At 42.1% G+C, this 25,073-nt stretch overlaps 2 protein-coding genes across 2 annotated transcripts; both read right to left on the reverse strand.

Annotated features, from left to right (window-relative positions):
- Positions 1-275: 275 nt before the first annotated feature.
- pcsk7 (proprotein convertase subtilisin/kexin type 7) lies at positions 276-13,414 on the reverse strand. Its single transcript, XM_020095274.2, has 17 exons — positions 13,279-13,414; positions 11,685-11,986; positions 11,077-11,319; positions 10,415-10,549; positions 9,871-10,036; positions 9,673-9,763; positions 9,485-9,539; positions 9,181-9,319; positions 8,981-9,081; positions 5,951-6,118; positions 5,046-5,150; positions 4,835-4,937; positions 2,959-3,115; positions 2,539-2,633; positions 2,268-2,373; positions 1,919-2,036; positions 276-1,609 (listed from the first exon to the last, which is right to left on the reverse strand). The coding sequence occupies exons 2-17, from the start codon at positions 11,925-11,927 to the stop codon at positions 1,337-1,339; spliced, it is 2,298 nt and encodes a 765-aa protein (XP_019950833.1). The 5' UTR covers positions 11,928-11,986; positions 13,279-13,414; the 3' UTR covers positions 276-1,336.
- A 1,054-nt stretch (positions 13,415-14,468) lies between these two features.
- Positions 14,469-24,957, reverse strand: bace1 (beta-secretase 1). Its single transcript, XM_020095318.2, has 9 exons — positions 24,103-24,957; positions 20,004-20,092; positions 19,213-19,429; positions 17,614-17,751; positions 17,392-17,526; positions 17,210-17,311; positions 16,953-17,102; positions 16,219-16,390; positions 14,469-15,958 (listed from the first exon to the last, which is right to left on the reverse strand). Exons 1-9 carry the CDS (start codon positions 24,400-24,402, stop codon positions 15,720-15,722), a joined length of 1,542 nt encoding a protein of 513 aa, XP_019950877.1. The 5' UTR covers positions 24,403-24,957; the 3' UTR covers positions 14,469-15,719.
- Positions 24,958-25,073: the final 116 nt, after the last annotated feature.

The following is a 25,073-nucleotide window of genomic DNA, read 5'->3' on the forward strand; positions in this document are numbered from 1 at the left end:
AATTAGAAGGGTCTTGCGATAAAATATAGGTTTAAGTGGTGGGCAAAAGCTTCAGTCCTACCAGTCCATCTGTAAAAACTTGCATTCCCATCTCTTTGATTAAAGATGCTCTATGAGGGATTATAGAGCAAGTTCTTCCTGAGGAGGAATAATTATAGTAAACATTAACCCATCTTTTAGTTGATACAGAGAAAACACTATTAGCAAGAGTCATAATATCATGAAATCACTGATATCTGGTCAATCAAAAACCACATGAACAATCTAAGAGGATATTCCATCAAGTCTTTTAATGTCATTCACATCATCTGTGACTTGCACAGCAAAACACAGTCACCAACTCACTCCAACACTCCTTTACATTAAAAAATTATACTCTTTAATACATTCTTGAAAAAACGCATTGTACAAATCCTCAGAGTTGGTATACATCTGTACAGCAGACACACATTGTGTATATATTACAATTTGTAGAAAAAAATACATATGCAAATCCCACACTTGAGAATACCACTTCAAGTTTTTTCAGTAGTTGGGTTAATAACCCTCAGACCCCAGACTTAAAAATCAAAGATAGCTCAGAAAATAAAAAATCTTGTTCTTAAAATACAGTACACTCTAAAAACCTCACATTTGAGGGAACTTTATGATGGAAGACTTAGAAGCACACACACAAGGCAAACTCAATCACTTTCTCAAACACACACACACACTCATAGTACCTTTGCAATGTTCTGCAGTGCACATCATGCCTTTATCTTTCTTTTGATTTAAAGACCCCTCAGGGGCATCCCATCAAACTGTGAGCTCAGTTCCTCTGTTAGTGCACAGACAACCCTGTATACACACTTCCACACGTGCCGTTACACGATTACTTTTATGGAGTATTACGTCCAAACCAATCTCTGAGGGGAAGTTTTACCCAAAATATCCACACATTTGAGTTTTTCCTTGTCAGCACATTTGTTAGATGGACAAATGTGCTAACCACACACACACACACACACACACACACACACACACACACACACACACACACACACACACACACACACACACACACACACACACACACACACACACACACACACACACACACACACACACACACACTTCAAACATATTTTCATACAAGGCCACATGTTTGGTGAATGCAGAGAAAGACAGATTCCACTCTTCAGTCAGGTTTATCAGCAGGTCCACTCTGAGACATCACCACAGTTACTGCTGACCGGTGACAGCACCATACAGGAGGCTGGGTGTGTGTGGAGAGGGGATAGAAGCCTGAGACATCCTCTGAGCACAGACAGCGAGAGACCCATCGTCAGGCTCAGTGCTACGTTAACAGCAGCTCTCCATTGAACATCTGTGCTTTGGCCTCGTAGTCCAGTACGGCGTGCAACTCCACCCCTGAGTCCACTTCCTCTTTCTCCCTGTCCTCTTCCACCGCTTCCTCCACTGCTCTTCCTAGGCGCGCCCTCCTGGCACGGTGACCTCCGCGCCTCTTGCGCAGGCAGAGAAGGCCCCTGAGGTCCAGGTGGGCCAGTGTGACCTCCAGTGTGTAGTAGAGGGACCAAAAGAGAGCAAAGCAGCCCAGCAACAACAGAAACTGCAGGGGAGAAGGAAAGAAAAAGCAGGGTACAGAGGAGGTCACCTCCCTTAGCTTAGACTATATAATTTGCTTCTTTGGTGGAGCACATTGGAAGAAAACAAATAATAGATTGTAAACATTAATCGTGACATATCATTACACATGTAGCTGCTGAACCATGTATTTAATCAAACTGAATCCAAAATGTCACTGAAAAGGAATGCAGTTGTAACCACTTGTCGGGTAGAGATGCCCAAGACAACACAAAGACAAAAGGGCACCAACATGATAATGGTGGTGTGTGTTATGGTGTGTTGCCAATTTTACCTTAAGGTTGTTGGCGGTGAAGGGGCTGATGATCTCTGGAGGAATGTCCAGGCCTGGAGGGCAGGGCAGAGAGAAGTTGCTGTCCAGAAGTGTGCCACTCATTGCCTCCTCCACAAGCCTGTCAATCAGTGCACAGCCAATCAACATTCAGAACTATTGTTTGCTAATTCCAACATTTTGAGATCAGTGGTTCAGATCTGCAATGCACATGCATGAATGTAGGGGCTGTAGCTTCTGAAGGGCCACTGAACTGAGCGGTGAAATTCATTTTTATAGAATCTGCTGTACCATTAAAATGACAACCAGGACAGAAACAATAAAAATCATAAAGCAAATCAAAACGACTTACTTCTGTCTGTCCTTGACCTCGTTGAAGGTCATAGAGGAACCATACAGGGTCAGCTTCCACTGCTTCAACACTCCCAGAGCAGCATACTGCTGAGACGACAGCTCTCCTACAAGACAACAGAGATAACTCAATGTGGGCGGGTAAAACACACCATGACACAACAAAAACCCAAAGACACACAAACATAAGACATAAAAAATGTGTGTATTTGTGCTTGAAAAGACATGTGTATCCCTTTGCCAACACTGGTCAGTGTGTAGCAGCGTCTTACTGTGGTCAGATATCTTCAGTGTGTACTGGCCTTCGGCTCTCTCTCCCCAGCAGCGCACAGTGGAGAAAGTCCAGTCCTGGTAACCTGCAGAGTCTCTTTAAGGACAAACACACATTCACAAATAATTTGATTGGACAGCAGTCAAAGATACTGATATGACGATGATGAGCATAATTATACAGTTCAATAATGTGCACGATGAACAGTATGACCACTGCTCCCTCCATTAACATTATTTGCTTTATTCCAGTAAAGGAATATATGTATCGGTGCTCAACTTAGTGCACAAATCAATCTCCTCTGTAAACAAATTTATGATTTTAAGTATTCAACATGATACCAGTGCAATTCTGTGTGTGTGTGTGTGTGTGTGTGTGTATGTGTGTGTGTGTGTGTGTGTGTGTGTGTGTGTGTGTGTACCTATCATAGTAACGGCGTGCCCCGATGACTGACATCATACCGCTTGGACAGACCAACAAAATTTCCAAGTTGCCACGGCAAGGGTGGGTTATCGTCATGGTAACAGCCACATGCTCCAGTGTCTCCATTCCAGACTGTCTCAGGTCAGCAGCAGAGACTGGGCGAGAGGAGAGAACAGGGTGTTCGGATTAATTTTAAACACGGAGCACCTCACTCGGACATTTGCGTTCACACATGCACCTCGTCTGGAGAAATTACGGAGGAACTGACTATTTGCGATGTGACGATTTGCAGCTACTGACTTTAGCTGCAAATCACACAGTTTAATTAGGAGAAAAAGTCTCATTATTATTGGAATGAATTGAATCCTCAATCAGATTCTGAATCTCACGTCTCCTACATCCTCTGTGTGAAAGTGATAGCAGTCATCTTCATGATCACCTCACGCCCTGCCACATGTGTCTGGTCATTTCTTGGTATTTCCTGGGCTCTGACTACTAATGAGCCGTGGTGCTCGCTGACTATGTAGGGCTGCACACATCCTCGGGGCAGGGAGGGACGCAGAGCAACGACGGAGAAAGAGTGTAAACAGAGGTTTGGGGAGACCGACTTGGGAGAAGAAATTCAAACACATTCAAATGAATTGATTGTGTCAAAGTCATTTGAACTTGATTTTGGAAATCACATGCAGAAATCTGTTGTTTTGATCTGCACTGGCAAATACGAACTATTACAAAAATCTAATCTATTTAGCTGATTATCCAAGTTAAGTCAATGTGAGCTCATAAACACTAATCATGCTTTCTCTAGCTGCAGATGTCCTCCTCCCCCATGTGTTCTTCCCCTTTTAGAACTAACTCCAGCTGAATTTTGTCACATTTTTAACCCAAACTTCGCTTTATACACAATATTTTCACTTGACAGCAATCCAGTGCTCCCATTATGAAATGTCTGCTTAACATCTGTTCAGGTAAACATACACACAAGAAGCCAGCAGGTAGCCAAGATGCATAAACATTAAGAAAACAAACACTGCTAATGAGTGTGGCAGACATACCTGAACAATCTCAGTGATTTAAAAAGTATGTCTGGGATTTGACCGGGACAAATTCAAACTGAGGTTAAGAAAATGTGTATCGTAATAGTTTAATGTGATTCCATTTCTTTTTGAAATGAAGCCCAGACACACTTTTTTTGTGAGCAAGTCTTTGTCCTGTTCCATGAGACCACACATACACACACAACTTTATCTATCTTAGTGAGGACACTAACATAATGCATTCACTAGCCCCTTAAGCCTAGCAACAAAACCTAAATCCTTCTAAGTCTTCTAGAAAGTGACGACCAGCCAAAATGTCTTGACTCTGTCATCTATGCTCAAAATGGTCCTCACAATGATATAAGTACAAGTGTTTGTACACTCTGGCTGAGCTCCTGACTCCTGGCTGGGACGAGGTTTTAGAGATACGGATCGAGGGAGGAGAGGAAATGTTTCTGCTGGTGTGAGGTCACCATATGTGAGACAGTGTTTGTGTGTGATGAGAAATAAACTGCAGAGCACATACACAGACAGAGAATTGATGAGTAATGAAAAAATAACAAAGGTACTAAGAGCAGTTCTAAAATGCAAAAACAGTTTGGGAGGAAAAAGGGAAGAAAAAGGGAGAAAAGAAATGGCAGCAATCTCACCCAGTACTTGAATGTGGACGTAGGAACACACAAACAAGAGGACTTTACCTAATATGGACAGGGAATCTGACTGAGGAGCAGGCAGGGAGGGAAGCAGGGAGTCAGCTGCAGAGAGCAGCGTGTTAACTCTACAAGCATCTGTCCAACACAGACACTGACAGAGGAGCCGACAAGCAGACATATTTACCTTTCCAGGTACGAATCAGTGTGTCTGGATAGTTCGGGATGGACGCCTCCTCTTTAATGACTGAGCTCTGATAGGATACAAGGAATGGCACTGACTCCCACACCTGTGAAACAGAGAGCCCTTAGGGTTCTAGTGGTAACTTGGTATGTGAATTATTAAAAGAACTAATAGTGACGACAGCTCAGAACTAATGAGTGTCTACAGTACGTACATTGGCAGCGTTGACTAGTCTCCATGCGTTGAGCAGACCGAAGCCGTGCTGGTGGCTGTGATGAAAACCAGCTCCGTTCACTCTCCAGTCTGCACTGTTGTCACACTGTTAATACAAACAGAGATAACACACAGCCAAGTTTACTTTAAACTCTTGCGCAGCAATGTAAATTGACAAAGGGCAACACAGATACGATCACATTAAAGCTAAATCTTTATCAACAAATGGATCCATGTAGAAAACACAGAGTTTCAGATATTAAATGACACTGTGAGCATCAACAGGGATATCATTCTGTGACCATGTTGGAATAATAGGCTGTTGTCCAACAAAGATAAATCTGGGACATTGATAGTAAAACCAAAAATGTCATGTATTGCATCATCTTGAGAACTGCTGCCGTTCTAAAAGATCCAAATACAATTGTTCAGCGTTAAATGTGTCCTTTCACACCTGCTGCGTAATTGAGTCCTAAATCTGTCTCCTGTGACGACTTATGATCTGATCTCACTTCCCTGCTCTATATGCAAATAAACATGAACATCATTCGTGCTCGCAAAGACAAACGTATGTTTTTTTTGCTGTCTGAGTTTACAGAGGTTTACAATGTCAAAGTTTCTGTATTTGTGTTGGCACGAGCGAGCGAGCAAGAGAGAGAGAGGGAGAGGGACAAGAGAGAAAGAGGAGCTGAGTGAATCTTGCATAGCTGTGCTGTGAAGAAAGATTTGACCTGACCATCTTAAGAAAAGTATCAATCATTATGCTGTGATCAGTGTTGAAATTGGGGGCTATGACCACAATCAAATCACAGTCTTTGATATTTGGTTCTAAGGATCACATTCACAATATGAGAATTTAAGCATTTATACAGTAATGACTGTAGTAGGAAATTTCATCAGAGCAACCTTGGTGGCAGTGAAGGTGATAATGTGCTGGATGTCCCTCCAACTGAGGCAGGGACGGACCTGCAGCATGAGGGCCACCATTCCTGCTGCCAGCGGGGCAGCAGCAGATGTGCCAGTGTGTCCGTCCGTACAGCCCGTCCCCTGCTGCATGGACCAGTCTGACGTCACCTGCAGAGAAAGTGCAAACAGTGTCAAGGTAGTAACTGCTCTGGCAAGTAACCAAATATGAGCTATAATCAAACAAGCCACTTACATATGGACTACAGCTACACATTAACAGATACACACATAGAAACCCATGTCTTCCATGCACACCCGCTACTACACACATTACTGACAGCTTGTCTGACAGATGGACCACAGCGATGAGCGGAGACGAATTCCCAACTCACTGTGTTTACATGCAGACATGGGTCTTTTCCAACAGCTGTCAAACAGCCATGTAGAGGGTTTTCAAGTGTTGTGCATGTTCTTAAAGGGCTGCTTTTTTTCATGCTGAGAAGCTCTTTATGTAATGACCATGTACAAGCATCACTAGAGACCTCACTGCGCCCTATACATGTTTGTGTTAACAACTTCCCTGTGTCCAAAAGAGTTCTAATGTTTTTTTACTCATATATAACACTAAATCTGTTTTGTTACTGTACATGGGCGTATCTGGATTATGCAGGAAATACCAGGACTCTACGCTATGAAGCTGAGCATCTCCCAATCCTATAATACAAATAAATACAAATAAAAACCTTGTTAAAACAAATGAATGGATTCAGTCAACAGAAACGTGAGTGCTTTCACTTTGAAACAGGTAGTGTTTAAAATTTTAGCTTGTGACATATTCAACAGATGAAGACATTGAAATTGTAGTAAAGTCTGTTTTCACTGTCTATTTTGCTGTGAACTGTAAGCAGACAAAATAAGTTAGACTGCTAGACACTTGCTCTAATCCGATTTCATAGGCGGCAAAATGAAAAGCAAGATGTTCTGCTACACACAAGCGCCGCTCATAAATCTGTTGTTGCCCGGGCGTTAGATAGTTAGTCCTAATCTATCGCTTAAGATTAACACAACTGGGGATCTTTAATGTATCAGTCCCTAGAATAGCTTTTATCAATCAGGAGATTGATCAAGAGTTTGACAGGAACATATTAAAAGTAAGGTTTTTTACATCTCACATGTTCTCTCTTTTATACACTGCATTTGTGAAGGCAGCTGTTCTCAGCAGACTTTAAATAGCTTCAACAGATTTAATACACTGATGGGCAGAGTGCGGTATGTACTGGGCCTGTGGGTACACTGTGGTCAGTGGTGGGTCAGTCTCGTCCAGAGAGAACCCAATCCTGGCTCATTTTCTCTCCCACAGGCGATGACATTCTAGTTCCAAACTGTTTCCACAGTGACAGCCACAAACAGCAGCAAACAGTGGTCAGTAGCTTTCAATGGGCCCTTACTCCTGTCACCATCCATCATTGTTTTCAGATCAACATAGTCTCTTCTCCTCCTGATGTGGATCAGCTCGTTTTCTAAACAGCTGTCACCATCACTTAAAACTGAAGCTTGCAGAGCACTTAGGGTGCCACAGCACCAGTCTGCACACTTTAAGAGAACATAAAGGCCGATGGACGGGTTTCTTGGCATTTGACCACTCAACTATAACTGAAATTGCACAACTCCTTTCTTAACTTGAATCACAGAGACAGAGTGTACTGATAATGTACTTCTAGAAACTGATCCTTTAGCTGCTACTGGGAAATGCATACGTATCATACGGACTATTACATTTAAATGTAAATATAAAATCTTATAGACAGACAGTTTCATTAGCAGATGCCTGGACCTACATGGGGAAATAAAATTCAGACAGCAAGTCATGCAGCACATTACTGCAACTGCTGTCTTCATTTTTCTTCTCTAACATCCATAAAGAGCTCAAGACTGTAACTGGACATCATGTCTCATAGGGACTGATTGAAAGATAACTAAAAGACTTGTCTCGCTTGTTTATGTTGCCATAGTTAATGAGCACCTGCTATGTTTCACAAAGTTGTTAATGCTGAACAACTAAAATACAGGGAAGCAAAACAACCTGATTAGAAACATGCCAACTCACAATCAGCAGTTTTTTTGAAAAGTAGTTGAAAAATTTCCATTCCTTAGCTTGATAAAAGCTACTATCAGAAAATACTTCAATTTTGTTTTCTTGGCTTTTACATCACCATCTGGTTCCACTCAGCCTGAGAGCCTTCTTTGTCCCGGACCTAGTCCAGTTGCTTAGTCTGCACTTTTAAAAATCAGCTTTAAAATCAGGTAAGATTTGAAAGATCTTTAATCCACTGTGATTGAATCTACTCTGGAAGATGCTACTTGATGGCATCAAATATTCAAGTCTTTCTTCCAGTTTCAGTGATGTTATGTCATGGTGTTTGCATGAAACATTGTAAAATCCCCTTATACATAATAAATACAAGGATCCCAGTTACTAATAACTGTGTGCTGTTTGTGCAGGAACATGTGATGTTTAATGTTACCATTGTTCAGCCTTGTGGTATTTTCGATCTGTGTGGTGGCTATAGAAAATGAGGCCGCCACAGCTTAAAGCAACTTAGCACTATTAATTGCCAACATTGCGTTGCCGATTCGGTTTATCCACCTTATTGGGCACAGCGGATAAAAATATGCTGATGTGAGGGGTGGGATTGGGTCGTCAATATGGAGTTCAGAGACACACAATGGAGGGAAAATTTCCACGAGGAGGGAATTCTATTACCATATAAGACATAGATTCATGAGATTGGCTGAAGCCAAGCCTGGGCAGGTAGTTGAAACCATGATAAGATGAATACATCCAACAATATCCCAGTTACTCACCAAGCACTCTACCAAAATCAAGTTTCTCAAAACCGAGATAAGAACTTATCTAGGATTTTATAGTTGTTTGTTGTGATAAATGTCAAGTGTGTGTTTGTGTGTGTTTGTGTGTGTGTGTGTGTGTGTGTGTGTGTGTGTGTGTGTGTGTGTTCCAGAAAAACCTACAATGCTCCTCAGTTTGCTGCCCCCACTGCTGAAAGTAACGGCCAGCATTGCTGCACACTCCTCAGCATAGAAAGGCATCCTGCCATTCTCATCAACTGCTCCTGTAAAACACACACGCACACAGATTATTTATGTCCACGTGTTTATACCCAAAACACACAATGAGGCACATACTTACACACCCGACCTGTGTGCCTTACCGATTGTGATGGTGTATATGGAGTTGGCATAGCCGTCATAATTGCAGTTATCTTTATGAAGACCTCCATTCCCACTGGCAACCACAAAGATGCTGCCGAATCCTCGTCTACCTGCAATCACCCCATGCTGCAGCGCCGCCTATGGAGGAATATAACAATTAATGCCATGAGGAAATGAAGAACTGAATGAAAACCGTGTCCACACATTTCTTTTACTGGTCTACTCTTCTGTAACTGATCTCTTGCTACCTACTGCCCTCTGCAGGACAAAAGGAGTATAGCACACAGATGGTCTTCATCTCACCTTGCCCAGGGGATGCGGTCCGTCCACAGTGTGCCCGTCATCATCTGGACCCCAACTAGATGAGAAAGAATTTGAATTAGAATCCAAACCCGACTTTCACAATATGATATGTAATCTAAAAAGTACAGACAAGAGGTCAAGGGCTCACGGACAAAGATAATAGAGCCAGAAAGAGACGTGTTTGTTACCTGCAGCTGTAGATGTCATTGACCTGGTAGTGCTTGTTGAATGCTATGGCCTCCAGGCTATCTGTCAGTGGGCCATCCAGGACTCTGATACCTGATGACAGAACAAATGTGTGTTTAATCGGAAATATTCAAACAAGCCTTAATGTCAGAAGTCTGAATTTTTATCAACAGTACAAAAATTGATTCTCCTGTCCAGACCTGCCACCTTACTGCCATAGGCCACGCCTACGGCACAGTAGCTGTTGTTGGGTACGGCTGCAATCTCTCCAGCACATCGAGTCCCATGGTGGTTATCGCTGTGGATGTCAGGGTAAGGCATGGGGTCTGGGTCGTTGGAATTCAGGTCATAACTGCCCTCTGGGCTCTGTAGGGACACAGAATCACTGTGAGTAAATAAGTGGGCGGTTTGTTAAAAGGTTTTTATGGTTTTTGATGTGAGTGTCATCTTCCTTGGCGCGATTTCCTTTTTTCCCCTCTTGAACTTATTTTATAAGTTTTATAAGGAACGTGCATCTGCTTTAACAGGTTTCTTTCTCCAGTGTGGAAGCATTTTATCTGCTTTGCAGGGACTACACGTTGATTATCATGTAAAAATGACTGATGTATTGAACAATGTAATGTAGTGCAGTAGACAATAACATTGGCAAAAAGTGACAACAACAATTTTGATTTTTGATTTACACTTTCAACAGAAATTCAGCTGTGAGAGCAAAACAAAGGTCAAGGGTGGGCAATAACTTACATAGTTGGGCTGAATGTCCTGGTGTGTGTGCTCCACCCCGTCATCTACCACAACCACTGTGACTCCTTGGCCTGTTATGTTGCGCTCCCACACCCCTGTTAAGTTGATATCCATACCTCTATTGATGTAATTATGCTGTAAAGTAAAGAAAGAGTTTAATGGTAAAGAAGAGGAGTAGATTTAGTGTAGGATAAAGCTCGAGAATAACAGGTAAACAATTCTGAAATCAACGGCTTTTAGATTATATCTTCATCTGTAGTTGATGAACCTTCTATAACCCTAACTAAATCATGGCTCAAGTATTTTCTCACATTATCTGGTGTGAATCACTGCATTTAGGAAACGTTTAAAGCATGGGAACAGGGTCATCATGATGAAATGAGTAATTTCACCACACCCACATTACATTCAGTTTAAAAAACAGGTGTGACTGGAAATGAACGCTGTGGTTATTTCAGTTAGATTCTTTGTAAGCTGTTAAAATGCTACATGAATAACACCTCATACATTTGCAGGTAAATGCTTCAAGGTAACAGTTAAATGGAAGGAATGACTCTTACATGAAAAATGCATACCGAACAAAAGAACATCTACTATCTATTATCACTAGAATGTGAAGGGGCAAGGTGAGAATAAAAACAGACAGTAGTCTACATCCTCACCAGGTGCCACTGTTTAGGATATTGGGGATCATTGAAGGCCATTGATCTCTTCGAGCGGCTGAGCAGTCTCTCTTTGGAGTACCACAGGACGTGAGGGTGGGCTTCTAGGATGTCCCCAGGCTGGAGACTTTTCCTCCAAATACCCCCCCCAGATTCATCACTGGGCTTTATGGAACACAGCAGGTAGTGGCCTTGCAGCTGTCCGATCTGACCCCGGTTCTGCAACCCAGCCTGCTCTGCTACCTGGGATGGAAGATTTGAGCAGTGCAAACAGATCAGAAGAGACTTCAGTGACTCCTTCAGAGAAATTGAGTTGTTGCAGTAAATGAGATATAAATGAGGAGCATCATACATAAAGTATACAACAAAAGCATTTGTTGATTTAAAAAGCTAAATGTCAATATTAGGGTTACTTAGTAAAAGCTGTGTATATAAAACTAAAACCAAGCAGTAATAAACAAGGCAATAGGAAAGATATCAGAGTAAAAGTAAATTTATGGAGAAAAAAGTATTGTAGCTCTCTAAGGAAATGTTTCTTTTGAGAATGTCTTAACAAAGGAATTTGTTCCTGAGCCTTGAAAAAAGTCTGAAAGTCTGTTGCACTGTACCCTGTCAGCTACTACATCCAAAAGCTCCAAGCCTTGTTCGCCACCCTCTTCCTTATAGTGTGGGCCAGCATGGAGCTGGACAGCCCAGGACTGACCTGCACCACATGAGTGCGGCGGCCAAGGTGAAGAGGACGATTGAATTGGAATCGATGGAACAACAGAAGGCAAAAGGGTCACCAGCAAAAGGGTAAGGGTGGACAGCAAAAGGAGGAGGAGAACTTTGGGAAAATAGGACATTGCCATAGCAACGGGGGGTGACACACACGGTTGACCAGGTAAGCCCTCCTCATCTGAACAGCAACCTGGACGTTGGACAAAGACAGGGAGAAAAGACGGTCTTGTTAGTAGTGAGGACTATCTGGGAATGAGTGCCTGGTTGCTTACCACTGGTGTGCTGCATTCAGAGGCCACTTGTTAGATTCACAGCATTACACTAACTAGATGTCAGTTCAGAGAGCTGTGGGCACAGCACATTTGATTCACACACTGGTTGGTTACATCAAAGTTCTTACACTGGGAAGAAGAAGCTTTATCATATGACTGCTTCTGACTTCTGAGGCACTAACAGAAGATAAACAAATGCCTTAGGCTTGGAAGTGAAGCATCACTGTATTGACATAAGAGTGTGGAGGTATGCAAGTATACAATACACTTCAACTGTGTACTCTCATTAAGCCAATTTAAAAATGTGATTAAAAAGGCACAGCTGGATTAACCTGTTTGGAGAAGCATTTATCTCCTCACTATGTGCACACAGCAGATCACACATGGCAGATTCTGAATTTGTCAAAACACACAAAAACCAACCAGTACACCTGTTGTGCTACTAGCTGACTAACTTACTTCCAGGTTATCTGTGAATCAAATAACATGCCAATGTAATTAAATACAGATTTACTGCAGGATATGTACAGTTTGAGCCTATGGGTCACTGAGTCAAGCGTCAACAAAACAAGGTCAGACAGCTGTCACCTACACAGAGCCAGAATCAAAACACAGCCTACCAGGAAGTGACTTTCTGAAGGATTCATATTGATTCTCCTTGACGCAATGTAAACTGAACAATTTTAACAACACCATATCAAACAAGCAACTAATTCCTGAGTATATCTGATATTTAAAATACATCGATTGATCCTAGTCCTATGATAAAAGCAGAACATTTTAGAAACGACTAACGTTATGAACATGTGAATATCAACACAGCGACTGATCGAAACCGTGCAGCTCCCTGCTCAGCTAATGTTAGCTATAGCTCTCTCTCTTGTTTTTTTTTGCTGATTGCTTAGTTTTTATCTGAACGTTAGCCACTGAGTCGCCGAGCAACAAGCTAGCTCCGGCAGCGACTGAGCCGTGCAATAGTTTGGTGTAGCTCTGACAGAATAAACGAGGCAGCACGAAGTGAAAACACAAGAGAAGACCGCAGAAGAGGAACTCGAGTTTCAGTCTGAGCCTTGTTGTTGTCACAGCTGAGGGAGTTAGCTCCTGTCCCGACGCGCACCACTGACACTCTGATTCAAGTAAAACGCGTGAGACAACCTGGTTCCGTTCTCTGCCCGAGCTGGTTCGTTACTGAAACACAGACACGTCTCACCTGTCCACCGACCTCTCCGTCCTCTCACGTCTTCTCGGTGAATGTTGTGACTAAAACGTTGAGCTTGTCATCTCACTTCCTGTAACCTGTGAGTCACGATCATACGTCATACGTCACACAGTCGTGCGTGAACGTGTTCGACTCTTCTGATTGGTCCAGAGGGACAGAGCCATTTAGCGTCTATATTATTTAGGATCCCTTTTATTTTACTGACCCTCTGCTTTTAATCCATCCGTGTGAACACAACACACACAGCGAGCGGTGGGCAGCTATGGAGGTGTGCCTTGCTCAGGGGCACTTGGGCAGTGGGATAGGGAGAGTCCATCTGTCCTCTTGGACTCTAACAGCTCCAGTCCAGGTATGTTTTGCCAGTCCGTGGACTCGAACCAGCCACCTTACAATATATGTTTTTGTCTTTACATTAAATATATCTTTATATAAACCTTTACATGCAAGCTTTACATAATACATCTTAGTGTCTTTACATATATATAAATGTATAGACCTTTATGTGCCTTGTTCATAAAATATTTCTTATAGTCTTTGCATTATGTATCTTTATATAGTAAACGTTGTTTATTATACATCTTTACATAAATATTTATATAGTCTATAAAAAACTCCAAACCAGCATTAGAACAAATGACTTCACCCATTAAAACCAGGACTACTCCATCACTGTTGCCAGCACCACAACCATTGCTTCTACTTTTTAATGTGGTTTTCAAAGGCACTGTAAGTAACGACAGAGCCTCAAAATCTATACAGAATCATTAATCAATAATTCACCTTTAACAGACACTCAAACTTACAAATTATTTCCCAGACATGTGAGAAACATTTAACAATTCCATTAGAAACATTTGTCTTGATTAGAAAATGACGTTGGTGCAAAGTTCTCGTACGTCTCTGATCATTTGCACATTAAAGTAGCATTATGTTATTTATTGTATCATCATATATCAATATAATAGTATTCAAAGTTTCTTCATTGGCCAGCCCGTTTGAAAACCTTTTAGGAAATAGATTTTAAAAAAGACAGATAAAATAGCACTAAATAAGTTCTAACATGAAATGAAATGTAAGGAGTAAGACACTTTGACACACATTGAACGTGTGTACATTTAAATATAAGAGAGTATGATTTTGCCTTTGTGGTTAATGTTTCCTGCGAAAGACTGAACATGACATTTTACAGTTACAATAAGTACTTTATTGGTTGAACAGTGCTGCCAGCGCCTCACAGATAAATATACAGTTCTGAGTTTTTCTATTTACAGCTTGCTGAGACACATTACAAACGGTCGCTTGTAGACATACATATATAGTTCTTTAGTGTTATAACATACTTTGGGCTGGTTTCCTGGTCCAAGCATACTGTATATGGTCCCCATTGAAACATGTGGTGAGTTTGGTTGTTTGTGTCTGTGAAAGAAGCCCTATTAAGTTAATGAGTGATGTTGTTACATATACAAATCATCAGATGGTGCAGCAGTTTGATAAGCAATGTGTATTCTGTGTGTGTGTGTGTGTATGTGTGTGTGTCTGCGCAAAACAGAAGACCTGGAATGCATTCTGTACAATAGATTTAAGATATCAATATAAGAAGAAAAAGTGACATCTGATATTCACTCAGTAGTCTCAGTTCTCACAATGCAAAACTGGTTTTATGCAGTAAATGCTGTTACAATCTGATACTTCCATCACATGAGCCTCTTTATGCTTACTTGATTTACGTTGCAGAATAATTTGCTGGCATTTGCAAAATAGTATAACTTCATAGATACTAGTATCGTTTTTTTAATCTTAATTTTCATTAAATCTTTCAGTATACTCTTCAAATACAATACAGCTGTGCACTTACAGTCATGCTCACACATATCAACTTGTTCCATTCACTCATATGCCACAAAGAATAGATCTATAAACTACATGTTCAAATCATTGCAAACCACATCCATCACAACTGATGGTTTCACATTGCCGTATTCAATCACATCCAGTTTATTAATTTAGCCATGTTTGTAAATCAGGTTTTTGCTCCCATATCACTCTGTGCGGAGTTCTGCAAAGCTGAGACAAATCTTTCAAAATTCCAAATCCAATTCCTCCCTGTGGTCTATTTATACACTATTTATAATAAAGACATATTTGTTTTATTTCACGTTGGACTTAATTTTCCCCATTCTGTTCCTCTTACTATGCTGATCTGCACAGGTGGCTCAAACAAGCAAAGTTGACACCAATGCTTGAGGTCACTAATGGACCCTCACATGCGTCACATTTTCTATACATTATATATTATATTCCTGAAAAATCTTTTCAAAGCTCTCCTTCAACAGCACCCACTTTTCATACATCCCCTGTTCCTACGATCCTTTTCTCTCCTGTGTTTCAAGATAAGGTCTTTATGACACGTTTTGTTCCTTTCTTCTTCCCCTTCACTTTAAGAGTGATATGTCATCAGCAAAGTCCCCGTGTGGGTGGAGGCAACGGGCAAAGCGCCACTGGCACACCATGAGACACAGCGGCAGCATGAAGAGAGCACAAATTCCTGCCATGATGTAAGCGATGGTCATGAGAGTGGACTCATCCGTCTGAGGGATGTTGTAGCCGCAGTCCTCCAGGTCAACGCCGTGGAATGGGCCCTCCACAGAGGCTGTGCGAAACTCATCATGCACTAGAAGTGGGAGAATGGGATTGAAGGTATTTTAGAAACACAGATCAGGAAAACAGACACTTATATGTTAACATTACTGTATATAAGTTTCAAGTTAAATACTTTTTCAACTTTATATTTCATAGCCTATTATTAGTCCCTCTATTCCAGTTCATCTATAATCCTGTATTCATGTTTATTTTTTCACAAAACAAATTTTTTCCTGTTTCCCGTCCCCTCTCTCTCCTCTCCTTATCATCCCTCCTCTATATCCTACTCACCATGGCAAGTGCTAACTGCAAAGCCAATTCTCTTCTTCTCACGGTCAAAGACCACGTAAAAGCCCTCCATGATGACAGCCCCCATCACTGTTCCAGTGCTCGACTGGGAAACGGCAAATTTATAGCAGTCCTCCTGGGCGGAAGCCACATCCTCTACAGGCCTCAGGTATTGCTATATATGAACAGAAAGACAAATCAGAGAGTGGTTGGATTTGAAAAGAGTCACAAACACGAAAGAGAAAACACAAAAGTCCACAAAAAACTTTTGGAGTTTCAGGAGTCAACAGTGTTGTAGCCAAATACAATACGACTGAAGTAACTGGTGACCACTTCTTAAAACATATATAACAATAGAAAAAGAGCATAAAATGCCTCTGTACTGCTCCTGGTGCGTCATCAATGTGTCCAATTCGACTGTTATCCTCCCCAAGAGCCGCGTTTGCATGTGGATCACAGTGAACATTTAGGAAACCCCTGAAACTCCAAAAGTGTTTCCTACATCAATAGTAAATCTTTTTCATCCTCAGATATCTGTTTTGTTTTTTCAGTTTTGTATCTGCCCCCCGCTTGCTCGCGGTGAATCTTTTTGAGAATCTCGTGCTGTATTCTCACTTGGGCTCACCCAGACATCAGAAACTCCGGAGACTGTCCGCAGCAACACTGAACTCCAGATAATCCACTGAAATGATCCTAAAATTCAGTGCATGTCTGAAAGCAGCTATTGTGTATATTACCTGCGGTAGGATGGAGATTCTGAAGGACTGGTTGCGGTTTTCACTCATCAGGTAAAGGGAGATAACCGGGAAGATGTGCCAGGGTGTAGTGCCGACCTGCCAACATACCAGCTGCTCCCCCAGCCAGAATCCAGAGGGAAACTGTTCAGTCTGAAATACAGAGGCAGGAGGACAGATTCATTCAAATATTCCAAATAATGATCAATTACTTAATATATATAGGACGAAAAGGTCTGTATGTTATTGTAAGGACTGACCGAAGATGCAGCTTCAATAGCCTTGACTGCAGCCTGGAAGACCTTTCTAGGCAGCCGAAGGTTAGTGGTGCCACTGTCCACAATACTCTTATCATAGTTGTACTGTCAAAAACAGAAATAGTCACGTTACAAATCTCTTGGATGACTTTACCGTTAAATAATTCATATCAGTCACATCTCACCTCTTTACAGTCCATGTTCAGGTCCTGCCCATTAACTTCAATGCGTACAATGATGACCTCATAATACCACTCCCTGCGGATGGGAGTGTACCAAAGATCTCCTACGTGCAGTGATTTGTCCACTCCACCGATGATCTGTGAGCACAAGGGGGAAATATTCAAATATGATACTGGATCCTGTATGTGCATGTGTGTATCTGTGTGTGTCTTTGTGTGTCTCACCATGCTGCCACCAACAGTAGCACTGTCGAGGAAGTCCTTTTTGGTGCAGCCAGCTCCACACAGCTGGAGAGAGAAGAGGTTGGGGACAGGGGTCTGACGAACCAGAGAGTCAAAGAAAGGCTCCAATGTCTCGTCAGGCTGGAGAGAAACAGAAAGGGTCATGATTGGATGATTTAAATATGAATGGCTTAACCAAGCTGCTGTTTTTAGTGTCAGTTTCAAATTTCTACAAGATTATCCTCATTCTCCTCTAAAATATCATATTCTAATTCCATCCGCTTTCATCCTGCTTTTGTTTTTCCCGTCTCTCTTTCCCAGTGTTTACAGTTCAATACTTCGAATCAGAAGTAAGTCTTGTAGCTAAATAACATTTTGTTACACATTCAAAAATTACAATTACCCTACATGCCTCCACCAACCCTTTCTCCTCTCTCATTTTTTCTCCCCCTTCTGCTGAGGGTGACTTTAGGGACGCTGGAGAGTAGGAGCTCTCTCTCTCTTTCCGTTGAGATTCAGCAGCCTGGCATTGAGGCAGAACAGTATCATCCTCTTACACCAGATTAGATTTTCAGGAAGCTCCGAAAAAGGAGGTGAAGTATTCTCTGTAGCTTTTAAACAAGCTCATGCACAGGAGACTGAGAAAATTAATCTTAAAAAATATACACAGTAACAAATTACTGCTACAGAGGCGTAATGAATATCATAACTTTTAACACTAGCAAATCATTAATGTTGTCAGTCTTCCCATTTTCACAGCTGACAGTTTACTGTGCACCCTTGTGCTTTTGGAAAACAGTTTAATATTGATCTGATGTCTAGCCCTAGCTCTACCTCCTACCCTCTTACCCCCACATTCTTCTTAATATACTTTTATATTTTATATCTTTCACAAGAACAGAATCAGAAACTTCACTGTTGAAGCAGATGGTAGTGATGGCACCTGGAGTATCTTCCTGTTACCGTGACTCTCTGTGAAACATTACACTCACTGAAGACTCTCAGATTCCTCATCAGGGCTGCTAGCTCGTCCAACATATTGTCAAGCGATCTCATATTGTCCATGATTTAGAAGGGAGAGATGCTCTGCTCCATCAGTCTCTTGACTACATCCATACTACCACATTCCGTCTCTCTCCCAGTCCTTCCTGCTGTAACCCTGCCAGATACTACTAAAACTGTTACGTATTAGGAGCCTGACGAATCAGCAAGCATAGTTAGAGTCTGTGTCATTGTTTTCAAACATCTATTTTCCTGCCTGTCCAGATCAAAACACAACACGCAGTTTTCAAACTAAAATAGGGTCAGCAGCTTTTCCAACCCGCTGAATGACAGCAGTCAAAAAGTTATCCAATGTCAAAAAGGTACCTGAATGAAAGAAGTAATCACATGGTGAAAATAAACACAGACCGTATTTCTCTACTGGAAAGTTTCAAGTGGAGCACAGATAAGTTACTAGTAAAAATGAAATAAATTCTGACCAAAGAAGAAAGACTGGCTACATGCACGGTATCATTTCATATCTGTCTATCAGTTTATAGATGAGATTATGACAGAGAAGACTAAAACATTTTGAGGGACCAAACAATATGCAGCTCTCACCCGGGCTATGTCAGCGTAGGCCAGTCCCAGGATTCCCTCCCAGTTGGATCCGTTGATGAAGAAGCGATCTGACTGGGTGATTGCAGCAATGTTGGCACGGAGTGTGGAGTTGGGGCCATGTGGGACAGAGACTAGGTCAGTGCCCAGCTCCCCTTCCCAGCGACCTTGGGTGTAAGGAACGTACACACTCCTGCCGAGGTCATTGTATGAGCTGGAGCTGTGAATGGATTTGGGAGACAACAGAGAGGAAGACAAAAGGAGGAAGTGAGAAAATGATGATGGAGAAATAATTGAACCGACAATTGAGGCGCTCTGTTACCACGAGGTCAGCCGCAGCCGGTTAGAAACTGTGTCTACTGCAGTTTCATTTTGACCCAGGAGTGAATACCGATTGAATCCATTCCCATTAGAGACAAAAGACTGATGTTAGCGAACGTTAGTGGGTTTTTGACCAGTGGATAAGGGGCTATAGAGGGGTGGGAGTTTTTGGTTTCACAGTTGTGGTATTCCAGTGAGGTAACAGGTAAATGACCACATTAAAAAGCATCTATTTGTGTTTCCATCGTTGTGTTTTCTCAATAATAAAACTAAAGTAGAAACAAATTAACCATCAGCAAGTATTGTATGATAAATATTTGTGGTACACAAAAACAGAATCTGCAGATCATGCTCCATAAAAATGAATATAGTGAAGGAAAAAAAATATCGTTTTTTAATTCAAACAAGATGTTTGCATGTTTAAAAAAACAAGATGTGGCTGTATGTATACTTATCCATGCGTTTCTACTCACAGTGAGCGATGGTAGTATCTACGCAGAAAGGGATGAGCGGCCGCCCCGACAGCAAAGTTACTGCTTCCTGTATCCACCAATATGTTCAGCTAATGAGATGGAGAGAGAATGAAAGAGACAGAGAAGAATATCTTAAACATTTGCAGTGTGCTTTTGCAGAATCAATAGATTTATAAAACTGATGCTTGGCTGACACTGTGAATTTGATTACCTTAATCTCCAAAGGCTAAGTGAAATCTGAAACTGCTCCCTCTCAGACAAATGTGGCCATTTGTAAAACAATTGTCTGTGTTCTCTGCATTTTATGTTTTTCATTGATTGATTTGTCTTTATTTTAAAGGTTCAGGCTATTTGTTAGGAGGCCTGTTGTTAGTGTCACCTCTCACTGTTTTGATTTTTCATATCAATGTCGATCTATTTCTCTTTCCCTCTAGTGTCCCGTGGCATTTTGCTGTTGCCCTACATGTCCTTCAGCATCCCTGCTGTTTCTCCTCTCCAGCCCTCCACTCTTCTCAGGTTGCCCCTCTTACTCCCCCTTTTATCCCATCTACTCCTCTCCTATCTGCATCTCCATGTGAGTATCATATTTTGCACATCAGTCCAAACAGTGAATGTGTAAATGGAGCTCAATGGCAGAAGACGAGACAGATAAAGAGGAATCTTAATCTTAAAATGTATTGTATTACACTACTTAATAATAATATTTCAATTACATTTGTATGCATATGGTTCTAGCTAGCAACGCTGTGGTTGTTGTTTAAATGAAAAAATCCTGATCACACAAAGAAAAACACCAACACACGGGGAGAGAAAACAAATGGACAGGGGACAGACACATAAGACACAAGTGTCACAGAAACACCCAAACAGTTAAAGAGAGCAGCAGCCATAGAGCAAGCTGTTCAATAATGGATTGACTCTTTAAACATCCACAGAAGAGCAACTGTCTCAAGCGCTGCGCCTGAAGTCTCAGGATAAATACCGACTCTGTCTGCTTCACCTTTCACCTCATGCATATATTTGTCAATGATATTTACCGGTACACACATATCCAGTACTGTTTCTACAAACACCAGTGGTAAGTGATAATGCTGTACACACCACACTTTCCTCTGTACACATTTTTGCTGACTGCACAGGATAAATCTGTTTTTAGTTTAACACATACACACGTACATGCACACTCACACACACACACACACACAAGGCTGCATCCTGACACAGTGAGACGTCAAGTCTCTCTCCACCCTCTCTCTCTGTCTTCCTGCCCTCCCTGGCAGAGTTCTTCTCTTCCCCCGGCTATTATATTTGACCTTGCCTCTCCATGATGGAGCAAGAATTATTCAGTGGTTCCCAGAACACAACGCAACACAAATTAAAGTTACTGAAAATGACTTGAGGTCATTTCCACAACTTGCCAGTCAGATGCATTGTGTTTTATCACTTATCGTATTAGTAAAAGTTCAAGGTCATTATGCTCTTGGTGAATTATATTGCAGCTCTGTACTATGAGCAAAGTGACTTTATATGAACACACCATTATAATTCCACATAAGAAATTACTCTATTTATATTTTTACCCACTTTTAAGCTGGAAAACCAGTGTTGTGACACACAGTATATCCATGCACCCATTTGGCAACATTTAAATCTAAATGTGAGAAAAGTCAGTGTTGAGTTTTTTGCTTATTTTGCCAACCCACATTTAATCAAACCTGGTCAAACCACATCCACATGGTCCGGATAAAGCAGAATCCCCTTTTGAGTATTAAACTCTGTATAATTTATTCCAAAAATCCATTTGTAAATATTTTTTTAATAGGAAATAACTAAAAGCGTTGTATGAGCTTCCAGACATGAGACGAAAAACTTTTTTACCTTTATTTTTGCAGCTTAACACCTTTGATTTTATGGGTTGTTATTTCAGGTATCCAGGTAATAAGGGCAACAAAACTATGGTACTTACACCTTTGATCTAAATGCTTTCAGATATGCACAAAACTCTGGAGATTCAAGACATTTTCTCTAGAGGAGGTGCATGTGTGAACACAAATGTCAAGAGCGAGAGGCTCCGGATTATCCGCCGGATTCACTAGCTTGAATAACGCGGAGGATTTGTTGCTGCTGTGAACACGTCTGTGCAGAGAACCTCCCGCTCAGTGTGCATGTGTGAGAGAGTCTGTCAGACAGTGTGGAGAACTACTGCAACAGTTGGCACTGAGATCCTAGTTTTTCTTGAGAATGTAATTTGAGGAAGGTCCTGCTTGTTTTTAAACAGTCCCAGTTGTTGGCCTTTGGTTCATTCATTTTCTTCAACAGGGGTGTGGTTGCCTGTTGCTTGACAGAGGAGGAGGATGTTCATCTACTGCTCTATTACAGCTTCAAAATGTGCCATTGTCAACTACATGCATTCAGATTGGTTAGAAGTGTACACAAATGTACACCTTGGAAAAATCGGCCTCGGATCTAAAAAATAAAAGCTCAGTGAAATTCCGTCTTGGATGTTAACACTTCCCTTGACTGGTTCCTAAGATGTCGTAATCACACCGATGTGACAAAATATTATGTATTTGAGGCCTGGTATTTTACAGTTTAACCATAAACTTAAATTCTAAATAAAAACAAAACATATCTCAATTTTGGTAACATATTGGCACAAACGTTGAATAAATCCTAAACGTGTAAATGGTGGCCAGGCCTCCAGCAGGGTGAATGTCTGCTGACACCTGGTTGAAGGACACTTTAGCCTCAAAAACATTATGTTAGGGTTAATCCGTCTGATTGTCCTCAACTGGCTGGTTATTGTGTCTCCCTCCTCGATATAGGAAGCATCTGCTATTTGCTAGGTAGAGCCCTCCATCTCACGCATCGTCTCCTGAAAGCCCCTTGTCTACCTCCCACATCATCCCCCTGTCACACGGTCTTGGTTTCTCTCTTCCTCTCTCAGACTCACTCTCTCCCACACTTCCTCTCTCGCTCCGTCTCTCCATTTATTACATTTCTCCATTTTATGCTCTCAGTCACCTTTGTCTTTCTCTTCTCCTTCTCCTCTTCCTCCACCTCATCACTTTCTCCCTTCCAACTCTATGCATCGCCCTCTGTGTGCCAGCCTGTACACCGCAGCTGCACCCAGCTGGCACTCTTCACTCCACAGAATTAATGGTTCCATTATCTGTCTGTGTCATTCAGTCCCTTCTCTCACTTTCACACACACAGGCCATCTGTCACTGCAGGGACATCAACAGTATTGGACAATCAGACTATGTTCAAAGCAGGTTTTTATCAATTTTAATTTAAAAATGCGGTCATGTGTAATCATTCCACTTCTTACGTGATTAAGTTTACATATATGTGTTTTTTTTACTGTATCATACATGTATGTTTTGATTTTTAGAATGCATTTTAATAATGGGATACTTGCTTGTTTTTATCTGTAACAGTGTTTATCGATGGATGATCTTTTTTATCATTATTATAAGGAGTAGTGTTTTAATGATTGGGTTTGTTGCACAGTTCATTTGGATGGTATATATAATGGACATATGTAATTAAGATAGATTTGTTTTCAGTTTGCCTTGTAAAAACTGTCTCAGGACAACAGATGAAAATTATCTCATAAAGCTAATTCTGGCTCATTCATGAACACTGTTCTAATCAAATAAATCAAAAAATGAAATGAATACATGATAATACTTATTATATACCTTATACTTATTATTACTTTACTGATTTCCATTTTTCACTGTCCTCCTCGCTGCTGTAACACTGCACATTGTTGTGGGATAATGAAGGGTTGTCTTTTCTCAAATACAATAAAGTACAAATTATAAGATAAGATGAGATGAGATGAGATAAACTTTATTGTCCCCATGGGGGAGATTTGCTTTGGACACTGTGCAGCCTGCAGGTTCACATGAACACACTTGCCCATCACATTTCCATACACATGCCACAGTTCACATCTTCTAACTACGACGACATATTGCACTGTGACGTATTGCACAACCATTTTATATAATGTTTTATATACAAATGGGACAACACGTGGTCATACTCGTCTACGAAGCCATATTGACCATCGTGTATGTGCAACTTTTACCTTCTGCGGAGGAGAACCCACGGCCATCTCCACGTAGTAGCCCTGCCCGGACTTCCCCCGCAGGTTATCGATCATGTCCACGAAGCTGATGCCGCTCGCTGCCGCTCCTCTCCTGCGCCGCGCCGCGTGCCTCCCCGCGGCAGGCGGCAGCGACGGTAACGGCTCAGCGCGAGCGCCTTGCCGCAGTGGCACGCGGATGGCCCGAGGCAGGCCCGAGGCTTCCGGCGCCGGGTGACCGCAGCTGAGGCAGCACAGAGCCGACAATATAACCAGAGCGCCCCGTAACGAAGACGCCGCCATTTGGTAACAGCTTGTGTGTGTGTGTGTGTGTCTCTGTGTGTTTGATTTCGGTTCCGCTCACTTTGACGCCCGCCCTGCAGCGGCGGCGGTGGGGCGGAGGAGTAGATCCGGTGGCGACGATTCTAAAGTAGCGGCTACGCTCATGCTGGCAGCTGAGCCGCGGAGGGGGACGGGGGTCACTGCGCTTCCACTGCGGGTTTCGTAACGAAGGCTGGTTGAGAAGAAAACACTACGATGATCCAGCACTGGAGGTCACACCGCCCCCGCGGTTAAGCCCTCGCTGGTGATTTGACGGACTCTCCCTGCCTCCGCTCGCCGTGTCTCATCAACCCGCAGGCCCGCGCTGTTTCCTCCGCACATCCTCACGTCAAACCACCCGAGCCGTGGGTGTCCGGCGAGCTGCCGTGATCCGCATCCTCCCCCTGTCCTCTCCCGGCCCGGTCCTTCTGTTCTCCGCCGTCCAGTCTTTCACCTCCGCCTCCTCCTCCATCCACCCCGCTGCATCCTCCGGAGCTGAGGCAGCGAGCATCACCGCCGTCAAGGTGAAGCGCCTCCCCACACGACTTCCTGTCAGCGCTTTCAAAATAACAGTGTGTAAGATTTATAGATCACTTGGCAGAAATTGAATATAAAAATGATCCTTCTGATGTTTCCACTGGTGTGTGATCATC

The sequence above is a fragment of the Paralichthys olivaceus genome, chromosome 11 (assembly GCF_024713975.1).
Source record: "Paralichthys olivaceus isolate ysfri-2021 chromosome 11, ASM2471397v2, whole genome shotgun sequence".
NCBI lineage: Eukaryota > Metazoa > Chordata > Actinopteri > Pleuronectiformes > Paralichthyidae > Paralichthys > Paralichthys olivaceus.